This window comes from Salvelinus namaycush, chromosome 25 (assembly GCF_016432855.1).
Source record: "Salvelinus namaycush isolate Seneca chromosome 25, SaNama_1.0, whole genome shotgun sequence".
In the NCBI taxonomy this organism is placed as follows: Eukaryota; Metazoa; Chordata; class Actinopteri; order Salmoniformes; family Salmonidae; genus Salvelinus; species Salvelinus namaycush.
The window spans coordinates 20,835,611-20,848,039 of NC_052331.1; the positions used below are offsets into that span (position 1 = coordinate 20,835,611).

The 12,429-nt window shown below is 40.6% G+C and overlaps 1 protein-coding gene across 1 annotated transcript in view; it reads right to left on the minus strand.

The window, feature by feature from the left end:
- Nucleotides 1-2,437: 2,437 nt before the first annotated feature.
- Nucleotides 2,438-12,429, minus strand: part of LOC120019840 (cadherin-12-like) — a 28,457-nt gene continuing 18,465 nt past the window's right edge. The window contains exons 6-11 of the mRNA XM_038963256.1: nucleotides 11,589-11,842; nucleotides 8,860-8,996; nucleotides 5,808-5,929; nucleotides 5,547-5,661; nucleotides 3,691-3,942; nucleotides 2,438-2,922 (exon numbers count right to left, since the gene is read on the minus strand). Coding sequence (XP_038819184.1) covers nucleotides 2,438-2,922; nucleotides 3,691-3,942; nucleotides 5,547-5,661; nucleotides 5,808-5,929; nucleotides 8,860-8,996; nucleotides 11,589-11,842 — 1,365 coding nt within the window. The remainder of the gene's footprint in view (nucleotides 2,923-3,690; nucleotides 3,943-5,546; nucleotides 5,662-5,807; nucleotides 5,930-8,859; nucleotides 8,997-11,588; nucleotides 11,843-12,429) is intronic.

Below are 12,429 nucleotides of genomic sequence, written 5' to 3' on the forward strand. Positions count from 1 at the left end.
CCATGTGGAAATTAAGTATTAAAAAGTAGGAACCCCAAGAGATACACAGATTTTCCCCCCAATTAACCTTATATCTCAAAGCTATAAATGGAGTCAACATGGAACAATCATCTTCATAAGATAACTGAGACATTAAGATGTCAAGATTCAGCCCCTGCTTTCCATAATTATTATTATTGAGCTACGTAGTTAAAAGAAGAATTCTGATGTTGTGCTCGTTATGCATTGGAAATGACAGTTTGCCAACAAGTGGACAAAATAAGTGGTTTTGTGGAGAAAGAGAAAGAAAGCAGACACGTAATTAGCATCTTGGAGGATGCATCAAAGAGGAACTTTTTATGATCTATCTATTTCAACATGGAGAAGGGAATTCCTCAGAAAATGCAATTTCAACTGCCTGAATAAAACAAAGTAATTCTAGACCTCTGCTGGTGGTATAGTGTTGGGGAAAAAGAGATTTTCTTAAAAAGCTACAATGAATGTCTTTGCACGGAATTAGAATGGCCAATTTAGGCCCCAGCATGTGAGCAAGGAACATAATATTGTGTAGTGGGGGGTGTCGGTAGTTTAGCAGCCTGATGATGATGTCTTCATCCATGTTCTCACTTCCAGAGGTGTGGGTGCCTCTGACCTGGGGGCTGTGGGTTACTGCTGTATATGGGAATAAGATAACAATGATTTAGTATGATGACATGTTGATTAGGGTCAAAATGTCTGTCATGTTGCTCTCTGGGAGTAGAATAAATACGCTGTGTGTGGATATTGGATTTTTGGTGAGCCACACACTTACAAATCATCCATATTGTTTTTACCAGTACAATAAAAAAGGAATTACCGTAAATCTTTTTATGTCACCTTCAAAGTGCGACAATAAACTGAGTGTACAAAACATTAGGAACACCTTCTTTTTCCATGACATAGACTGCCCAGGTGAATCAAGGTGAAAGCTATGATCCCTTATTGATGTCACTTGTTAAATCCACAAATCAGTGTAGATGGGGAGGAGATGGGTTAAAGAAGGATTTTTAAGCCTTGAGACAATTGAGACATGGATTGTGTACGTGTGTCATTCAGAGGGTGAATAGGCAAGAAAAAAGATTTAAGTTCCTTTGAACGGGGTATGGTAGTAGGTGCCAGGCACACAGGTTTGAGTGTGTCAAGAACTGCAACACTGCTGGGTTTTTCTTTTGTGTATCAAAAATGGTCCACCACCCAAAGGACATCCAGCCAACTTGACACAACTGTGGGAAGCATTAGAGTCAACATGGGTCAGCACTCCAGTGGAACGCTTTGGACACCTTGTAGTCCATGGACAGACGAATTGAGGCTGTTCTGAGGGCTTAAGAGGGTGCAACTTAATATTAGGAAGGTGTTCCAAATGTTTTGTACACTCAGTGTAGGTTCACAATCTATTTGCTTACTTCAACAAATAAAACACACGCTAAAACAATTAACTGTTTGTCACTTTGCTACTCAAGGAGTGTGTGTTTAGTATTATAACAACGTAGGAGATATGAATCAAAACTCAAAAGGAAACATGATGTTCTTTGTTAATGTATGCATTTAGGTAGATCAACATAGGCCTACATTGAAAATGTTAAACATATTGTAGATGAACAAATCAAATAATGCACTGAAACTGTCTGAGCTTACCCTGCTGACTTGCTGTAAAGTAAATGTATGAGATGTAAACATCTGACTGCTTAATGCAGTTTGTGTGTGGTTAAGTCGAAAGCTTGTATTTCTCCAGATAGAGTCTTAACCTCATGGTCTTTAACATAATTCATGCAAAAATTGCATTACAATAAAAGATGCCACTGCAGTTGACATTTAAAAATCACTTAACATTTAATTTGACAAGAATAGAAGGGAATGAAAACGTGTAGCTCCTCGCTGATGCACAAGACAAACACGTCCCATTGGTTGGGTCTTTTTTTCCGATAGAAACAATTTGCCTATTGTGATTAGCAATACCGTCAATTCGAGCTAAGTCATCAGAATCCAAGATAAGAGTTTTTCACAATTGCATGCTTTTGAAGGTTTATTGTCTAAAGGCCAAGTTTAGCACAATTGTGTGAGTGCAGCTGGCCTATGTGAGGATGGTTGAGAGGGACTCTTTTAAATATACTTTTTTTGAAAGACATTTTGTAGATTCTGGTTATTCGGACAAAAATGTTTAGTTACATACAAACAGAGCAGTTCCTGAGGCACTTTGAGAGGGTTATCAAGTTTATTTGAATAAAACATTTCAAATGTTCTGCCTTCTAAGTAAACAACCACCACAAAATATGATTAAAACTGAACTGAAAGGCTTGATTTTATTCCCATTGTCTTTAAAAACAAATCTACCATAAATATAACACATTAGTCTTTTCTGCTTTTCTTGTCCTCACAAGTACTCTCGGCTCTCCTCCACTTCCGCCACGGGAAGATCTGTTTAGTCTTTGTCTAATATCCCCGCTACAGTTTTAAAGGGCGTCCCCCATTCGCTGAGGTATTTGAAGTCTTCTCCACCGTCTGCCATCCACGACTCGATGGAGCTTAGCGACTCGCCCACCGACCCATCCCCCTCGTAGGCATACGTGACCAGTGAGTCATACGGCGGAGCAGAGAAACCCAGGCGGTTCTCCTGGAGACGCTGGTGGATGTAGTCCCTGATAATGTCCGCGCTGCCCTCTGTGGTGGGGGTCGACTCATTGATCTCAGTTTGGGCGGTGACCTCTGACCCTGTGCCCCTGCGGATAATTTTTTCCTTGATGGCTTTGGTGTTCCTCAGAGTGCCCATGTCGAAGGCGTGGGTGTCCTCCTCGCCGCCCCCCTCGTCATCGTAGTGGATCACGTTGTCCCGGATGTCCTCCTTGGATGACATCAACGTCTCCCTCTTCTTCTGCCGTCTCAGGCCGACATAGAGTGCAAAGATCGCTACAGCATAAAAGAACCAAGCACACACAGTGTGTTATCTTTTACATACATAGATGTACTGCAGTGAAAATATACATTGACGTGCATTTCAAGAGCCTTTCAAGGTACTGTAGGAGGGTATGGGAAGAGAGACAGTCGGAAGTCATGTGTTAGGAGCCATTAGCTAATTTCCTTATTTCTCCAGACATTCTTTTTTTAGCAGGAGAACTTAAAATAATCACAGCCTGAGGCCAGCCGGGATCCATTTCTGACATGCTATCTGTCACTATTGTAGTACTGAGACAGGATGAAAGGCTGTTTCACCTGGCTTTCATCTCCCTCTCCCTCCCCTTTTCCTCTTTCCCAATGGCAGACAGTAGAGACTACAGCACAGCAGCCTACTCCATACTACTGAAGTGCTCACTGTGTTATGCAACATCAAGAGATTATACTTTAGTAGGAAAAAGTAGGGGGGGAGTGGCCAGACCAAGATAAGTGAGCTAAATCGACCTATAAGTATGATTATGATTATGGGACTGTTTCAAGGGCCATTTTTCAAATTGTAACGTCAATTTAATGAAGTTACTGTATGTTAGGACTTCAGCTCCCCCTAGTGTAAAATGACAGTTTAACATTTCGATTAATTGCATTTACAGAGTCTATACTGTAGTTGGAAATTAATACTTGTGGTAATCATTATTACTCTCATTCTCAAGGTGTCAGATGAAAAGTTCAGAAATACTCTGCTTCTGCACCAGGATCGCAGTCTGAATGATAGACAGGACTTACGCAGGAGTATGACCATGCACAGTAAAATGGCCATCACTGCCCAGGTGCTGAGGCCCATTGGTAGGAAGACTGCCTCTGCCATGCAGGACAGGAGTGACCCGTCAGTCACACAGGCACACACTCGTACAGTGAGGGTGCCGGTGCTGCTCTGGGCTGGATACCCATTATCCTCCACCACCACAGGTATCACGTAGTACTCCTGGACCCGCCTCTGGAACCCTACACGCTTGGTCACTATCCCCGCCGTGTTGTCTGGAAACCAAATGACACAATCATTAACCCTACATGTCTCAAATCAATCAATAAATCCATCCTGGCACCCTACACATCTGGTCACTATTCCCGCAGTGTTGTCTGGAAACCAAATGACAACCATTAATCCAACATGGCTGAAACCCCACACGTCCATTAACGATTAACTCTAATATCTGACTGAAATCCTATACGTCTGCCTGGTCACGATCCCCGCAGTGTTGTCTGAAAACCAAATGAGATCAGAGATTGTTCACTTGTAATGCAACAGAGTACATATACATGCAGTACTTTCTTAGTTCTTATGTAATCCTCTTTGTTCCTGGAGGAATATAGGGACCTGTACTAAAGATCTACATCGCTGCCGGTCTTGGGCTACATGCATTTGCTGATGTCTAAGCCCGACCTTTATCAAGCACAATTTTTCTTCAGGGGAGATGTTGAATTGTATCTGAAATGTCACTTTTACCGCTTTTGCTTCTCAGCTTATTTGAAATAAGGTGAAGGTGTGTACTTAGAATGTACAACAGAAAACAAATAGGGCCAGCAGCACAATGCAAGGCTCTGAGAAACAAACACAGGCCTGCCGTTTTTACGGCTATACAGAGATGAAGTGTCGAGATGTGCCCTGCCTCCTCTCCTCTCCAGCACCAGGATAGTGGTTGTGAACTGACTCTGTACAGCCTTCCCTCTGCCTGGCTGGACAAAGATCTCACTTGACAAGTAGGAGCCATTAAAGCACACCTTGTGCCTGTTTTCTGCAATTGCCATGAGCGCTGCTGTCCCTCTGAATCAAGCCTGATATTTATGCGTTATTGTGTTAGAAAAATACGAACAGAGGTTGGTGAGATGGTAAGGCTCTAGGGCAGGGGTGTCAAACTCATCTTGCCCTGGGGGCCGCATTCGGTCTTCAGTGAGGTCCGGAGGGCCGCATTGAAAATTTGTTGCATTTCCTCTACATCAAAATTGGAAAATAATTGTTCTCTATCCATCGTTCTGGGAATTTTCTATGTCTAGCTTTCATTCTGGTGATTATTAGCGAGCTGGGCACAATCTACAAATTGTTTGTTTCAATTTGATTTGAGTCATTTTAAAGTATACTGAGTTCATTTTATTTTTTACTCAAACCACACGCGGGCCTGATTGGACACTCTCGTTTGCACCCTGGTATTAGTGGCGTAGTGCAGTTTCGAAAAAAGAAAATGTCAAGCTATTTTACACATTTTGCCATGAGGCTGAGAGAAAATGTTGTTTTAGAGATCATTTCCTAGGGGGGTGGGGGGCTTGTGGGGGCTGCAGTGCCTGACATCCCCTGGGTCGTGACAAAAACTCTTAACAATACCAATTGTTTGTGGATATTGTAGGGAGATAGTATCAAGAAAACAGATTTGCAGTGAGTCACTGGCACTGCATCATAATAGATAGTCTCTGTATAATATTATTGTATAAAAACCCTTTCTACAAAAAAATCCTTATTGAACGTGCCACAACTATTCTCTCGATCTCTCTCTCTCTCTCTCTCTCTCTCGATCGCTCTCTCTTGATCTCTCTCTCTTGATCTCTCTCTCTTGATCTCTTTTCTGGAGGGAAAAAATATGGCTTACTTCCAAAGTCTCGCACGGTGAAATTCCTGTTTCTGATTTCCCTAGGGGACTTGAAGAAGAACCTCTGTCCAACAGCGGGAAGATCCTTGTCCGTAGCACTGATGGTCTGAATTACCTGGCAAAGCACAAAGAGCTTTCAACTTTAGAACCAAGTGGAGAAACTATTTATCACAATTATTCTCTTTCATTCTCTCTCACATACGCACGCGCATACACACGCACTCACGCACACAGCCTTTCTCACAGTGGAATTGTACTTGCCTGGCCTACTTCTGCATTTTCACAGACAAAAGTGTCAAAGGGAACGGCAAGCTCCGGAGGGAACTCGTTGACATCCAGCACATTGACTGTGACTGTGACCTTGTTGGATAGGAGAGGGTTGTCTGCAGAATCAAAGAAAACAGTAATCATACAACACATAATAAATACACCATGCACATAGTGGACCTCAGTGAGCATCACAAATGAGTGAGCATTGCAAAAGCCCTTTCTCTTATCATGTCTGAACTGCTTTTTCAAACAATCAGTGTTGTGGTTTATTGGGCACATGTTAATTCTAGCTTGATAAAATATGCAACAGTGACACTATCTGTTTGCATTTGGAATTGCATGCCTCATTCAATCAATATGAAATTGACAATGAAATGACACAACACTTAAAAGTAATTGAAAAAAATAGAAAAAAATAATAGAAAAATAAATGGCAGTACAGACAAATTATAAGATATTAATAATATGTGTTGATTGTATTGGGTGATTTGCTTATCATGCTAATTATTTTTTCCAATTGAAAAGCTTCCCATATGAAAAGCAGCCCTTTCAGTGGAGAAATAGCATTAGTTCATGTAGTCTGTCAGTCTGCATTACTATGAGTATAAGTCAATTCCACTAGATGGTGCCAAAAGAAAGGAACATTGTGTGTGTAGGTGAACTACTGCAAACTCCATCCAAGTTATTTGCTCCAGGACCGTTATTAACAACGCGTCTTAGAGAAGCACTGATCTAGGATCAGGGCCCCCCTCTTGTTCATGATGATTTAAAAGGATTTAAAAAAAAAAAATCTTAGATCAACACTTCTACTCTGAGAGGCTTTGTGAATACGGCCGCAGGCGGATATACAGTGCACTCGGAAAGTATTCAGACCCCTTTTTTCACATTTATTACGTTTTAGCCTTATTCTGAAATTGATTAAATTGTTGTTTTTCCTCATCAATCTATACACAATACCCCATAATGACAAAGCAAAAACCGTTTTTAGAAATGTTTGCAAATGTATTAAAAGTAAAAAACTGAAATATCACATTAACATAAGTATTTAGACACTTTACGCAGTACTTTGTTGAAGCACCTTTGATAGCGATTACAGCCTAAAGTCTTCTTGGGTATGATGCTACACATTTGGCACACCTGTATTTGGGGAGTTTGATTGGTGGAGTGCTGCAGAGATGGTTGTCCTTCTAGAAGGTTCTCCCATCTCCACAGAGGAACTCTAGAGCTCTGTCAGAGTGTCCATTGGGTTCTTGGTCACCTCCCTTAGCAAGGCCCTTCTCCCCCGATTGCTCAGTTTGGCCGGGCAGCCAGCCAGCTCTAGGAAGAGTCTTGGTGGTTCCAAACTTCTTCCATTTAACTTCTCTAGGGTAGGGGGCAGCATTCGGAATTTTGGATGAAATGCATGCCCAAATTAAACGGCCTGTTTCTCGGGCCCAGAAGATATGATATGCATATAACTGGTAGATTTGGATAGAAAACACTCTAGAGTTTCCAAAACTGTTAAAATAGTGTCTGTGAGTTTAACAGAACTGATTTGGCAGGCGAAAACCTGAGAAAAATCCATTCAGGAAGTAGTTTTTGGGGGGGGTTGTAGTTTTCTATTCAATGCCATTACAGTATCCCTTGACTTAGGACTCAACTTGCCATTTCTATGCCTTCCACTAGATGTCAACAGTCTTTAGAAAGTGTTTCAGTCTTGTATTCTGAAAAATGAGGAAGTAAGAGCAGTCTGAATGAGTGGACCCTAAAGTTTCACAGAGCTTTTTCTTGCGCACAACCGAGAGAGTGTGTTTCTTATTTACATTTTATATTGACGACGTTATTGTCCGGTTGAAATAGTATCGATTATTTAGGCTAAAAACAACCTGAGGTTTGAATATAAACATCGTTTGACATGTTTCTATGAACTTTACGGATACAATTTAGATTTTTTTGTCTTCCTGTTTTGACTGCGTTTGAGCCTGTGGATTACTGAAGAAAACGCGCGAACAAAACTGAGGTGTTTGGGTATAAAGAGACTTTATCGAACAAGGGGAACATTTATTGAGTAAATGAATGTCTGCTGAGTGCAACCATATGAATATCATCAAAGGTAAGGGATTAATTTTATCTCTATTTCTAAATTGTGTAACTGTTCTATTCTGCTGGCTACTGTTTGTAATGATTTGTCTTGTGGGCTATGTTTTCATAATAGTAATGTATGCTTTCGCCGTAAAGCATTTTTTAAATCTGACACCGTGGTTGGATTCACAAGAAGTTACTCTTTAAACCTATGTAAAATATATTTTGTTTTTAGAATTTTTATAATGAGTATTTCTGTATTTGAATTTGGCGCCCAGCAGTTTCACTGGCTGTTGAAGAGGTGGGACGCTACCGTCTCACGTGCCCAAGAGAGGTTAAGAATGATGGAGGCCACTGTGTTCTTGGGACCTTCAATGCTTCAGAAATCTATTGGTACCCTTCCCCAGATCTGTGCCTCGACACAATCCTGTCTCTGAGCTCTACGGACAATTCCTTCAACCTCATGGCTTGGTTTTTGCTCTGACATGCATTGTCAACTGTGGGACCTTCTATAGACAGGTGTGTGTCTTTCCAAATCATGTCCAATCAATTGAATGTGTTGTAGAAACATCTCAAGGATGATCAATGGAAACAGGATGCATCTGAGCTCAATTTCGTGTTTCATAGCAAAAGGGTGTGTAGATTGACGAGAAATAATGAATATTTAATCAATTTTAGAATAAGGCTGTAGCGTAACGAAATGTGGAAAAGTCAAGGGTCTAATTACTTTCCAAATGCATTGTATATTAACCAGAGGAGGCTGGTGGAAGGGGTTATAGGAGGACTGGCTCATTGTAATGGCTGGAATTGAATAAATTAATGTTACCAAACACATCAAGCACATGGAACAACGTGTTTGACTCCGTTCCATTAATTCCAGTCCAGCCATTACAGTGAGCCTGTCTCCTATAGCTCCTCCCACCAGCCTCCTCTAATATTAATATATATTATATACATATTAACTCTTCGTCCCAATACTTACTAACTTTAGTGGCCACTACAGAGATATTGTGCTGCCTATTACTCTCTCTGTCCAACATCTCGTTGGTGGAGATGGTCCCTTCCACAGTATCAATGTCAAAGCAGCTGTCCACAGGCCTCTTCCACTCAATAGAGTACCTACAAAACACGCAGAAAACATATAATAAACATATACATGTGATTCCTTCAACCTCACATGGCATCTCTCAATCAAGACTTACAGCTGAACTATTTTTGCCATACCTTTTCTACGTAATAGATCTATAGCGATAGATACATATTTTATTGGTCCCCAAGGAGAAATGTCAGAACGATCAATCCAATAAAGACCAAGGCTATGACAGCAAACATTACACAGAAGATTTATCTTTTTCTTTTCATGTAGAGACTAAGGATTTTTCCCAAATGTCATCCTATTCCCTATTCCCAGGGCCTGGTCAAAAGAAGTGCCCTACATAGGGAATAGGATGACATTTGGGATGCAGCCTGGTTGTGTTTTGATCAGCGTTTTAGTATGTTTAAGTGTTCCGTATTCCAAAAGAACGATGACAAATGTAATGCTCTAAAATATTAAGCAGCCATCACGAAGACTGCCTTTCAAGCAAGGTGAATTACTGCCTCTTCCATTTGTAGTAAGCCATGAAATATTCATAGACAACAAAAAACACACAGCTGGGCTACAAAGTATTTTGATGGTCTTGTGCAAGACATGTCCTGCGTCTCACATTCCCGCTCTCAACACTAACAGAGTGGAAGTCAACTGTACTTGAAAAACATTTGAAAGATGACGACAAACAACAGGCCAAATGTGATAATAGATGTCAGTGTTCATTTATACCTCTAAAGAGCAGAGCGACAGTTGGGTTTTGTTGCCGTTTAAGATGTCAGAGATAGGTGCCCAAATGTAAAGTAACTCAGCCCATGATGAACCCATTTCTCAACCCCAGCCTTGATGGATCTCACCTTTAAGTAAACATACAGTAGGCAAATAACACTTATTAAATACAGTACCAGTCAAAAGTTTGGACACACCTACTCATTCAAGGGTTTATCTTTATTTTGACTATTTTCTACATTGTAGAATAATAGTGAAGACATCAAAACTATGAAATAACACATATGGAATCATGTAGTAACCAAATAATGGTTAAACAAATCCAAATATATTTTATAATTGAGATACTTCAAAGTAGCCACCCTTTGCCTGGATGACAGCTTTGTACACTCTTGGCATTCTCTCAACCAGCTTCATGAGGTAGTCACCTGGAATGCATTATAATTAACAGGTGTGCCTTGTGAAAAGTTAATTTGTGGAATTTCTTTTCTTCTTAATGCGTTTGAGCCAATCAGTTGTGTTGTGACAAGGTAGGGGTGGTATACAGAAGATAGCCCTATTTGGTAAAATACCAAATCCATATTATGGCAAGAACAGGTCAAATAAGCAAAGAGAAATGACAGTCCATCATTACTTTAAGACATGAAGGTCAGTCAATCTGGAAAATTTGAAGAACTTTGAAAGTTTCTTCAAGTGCAGTCGCAAAAACCATCAAGCGCTATGATGAAACTGGCTCTCATGAGGACCGCCACAGGAAAGGAAGACCTAGAGCTACCTCTGCTGCAGAGGATAAGTTCATTAGAGTTAACTGCACCTTAGATTGCAGCCCAAATAAATGCTTCACGGAGTTCAAGTAACAGACACATCTCAACATCAACTGTTCAGAGGAGACCGCGTGAATCAGGCCTTCATGGTCGAATTGATGCAAAGAAACCACTATTAAAGGACACCAATAAGAAGAAGAGACTTCCTTGGGCCAAGAAACACGAGCAATGGACATTAGACCAGTGGTAATCTGTCCTTTGGTCTGCTGAGTCATAATTTGAGATTATTGGTTCCATTATTGGTAGGTGAACGGATGCTCCGCATGTGTGGTTCCCATCGTGAAGGATGGAGGACGAGGTGTGATGGTGTGGGGGTGCTTTGCTGGTTACACTGTCTGTGATTTATTTAGAATTCAAGGCACACTTAATCAGCATGGCTACCACAGCATTCTGCAGAGATACGCCATCCCATCTTTGCGCTTAGTGGCACTATCATTTGTTTTTTAGCAGGACAATGACCCAACACACCTCCAGGCTGTGTAAGGGCTATTTGACCAAGAAGCAGAGTGATGGAGTGCTACATCAGATGACCTGGCCTCCACAATCACCTTACCTCAACTCAATTGAGATGGTTTGGGATGAGTTAGAGTTTTATTTTTTTATTTATTTTTTATTTATCCGTTATTTTACCAGGTAAGTTGACTGAGAACACGTTCTCATTTACAGCAACGACCTGGGGAATAGTTACAGGGGAGAGGAGGGGGGTGAATGAGCCAATCGTAAAGTGAAGGAAATATATGCTCACCATATGTGGGAACTCATTCAAGACTGTTGGGAAAGAATTCCAGGTGAAGCTGGATTAGAGAATGCCAAGAGTGTGTAAAGCTTTCATCAAGGCAAAGGGTGGCTACTTTGAAGAATCTCAAATCTAAAATATATTTAGATTTGTTTAACACTTTTTTGGTTACTACATGACTCCATATGTGTTATTTCATAGTTTTGATGTCTTCACTATTAGTCTACAATTTAGAAAATAGTAAAAATAAAGAAAAATCCTTGAATGAGTAGGTGTGTCCAAACTTTTGACTGGTACTGTATATACAATGTATAAATGTATGCATGATGACGAACCTAACTGCACTGCTGCTTGCGTCTAGGTCCTGTGCAGTAACTGATCCAATAATTGTGCCCACAGGAGTATCCTCATACACATCTATGGTGTAAGAGGTCTTAGTGAACACAGGGGGTTCGTTCACATCCAGCACATTGACCTTGACTGTGGCGGTGTCTTTGAAAGGGCCCAGGTGGAGGAACCGGGGGTCCAGGTGAGCGTTGGAGGCCTCTACTTTAAAGGTGTACGACTTTTTGTTTTCGTAGTCGAGATGCTGAAACATAATGAGTGAAGGCGTAATCATCAAAGTAAAATGCATTTATTACTCAGAAATATCAATCAACATAGAATGATTGAATTAACACCTTCAAAAAAGCTAACATTTTACATGAACATGGAATATACTGTGCAATGGTCAAGTACAAAGCTTAGGGGGACATACTTGTCCTGGTTCAGTTTGTTAACACCTCTGTTCAGTTTAGTATGCTCAACAGACACGGAAGTCAAGCACTTTGATATGGAAATGTCACCATTAACTGCACCAACCAAGATTGATTAATCTAAAATGAACCAAAAGGGTTGGTTTCCATGTGCTTTTACCAAAACAGATTCATGTTCTTCAGTGTCTCAGCGAACTTCTTGTCAATAGGGGGGCGCTGTTTTCACTTTGGAAAAAATCGTGCCCAAATGAAACGGCCTCGTACTCTTTTCTAGATCATACAATATGCATATTATTATTACTTTTGGATAGAAAACACAATTTCTAAAACTGTTTGAATTATATCTGTGAGTAAAACAGAACTAATTCTGCAGCAAACTTCCATACAGGAAGTGAAAAATCTAAAAACGAGGCTCTGTTTC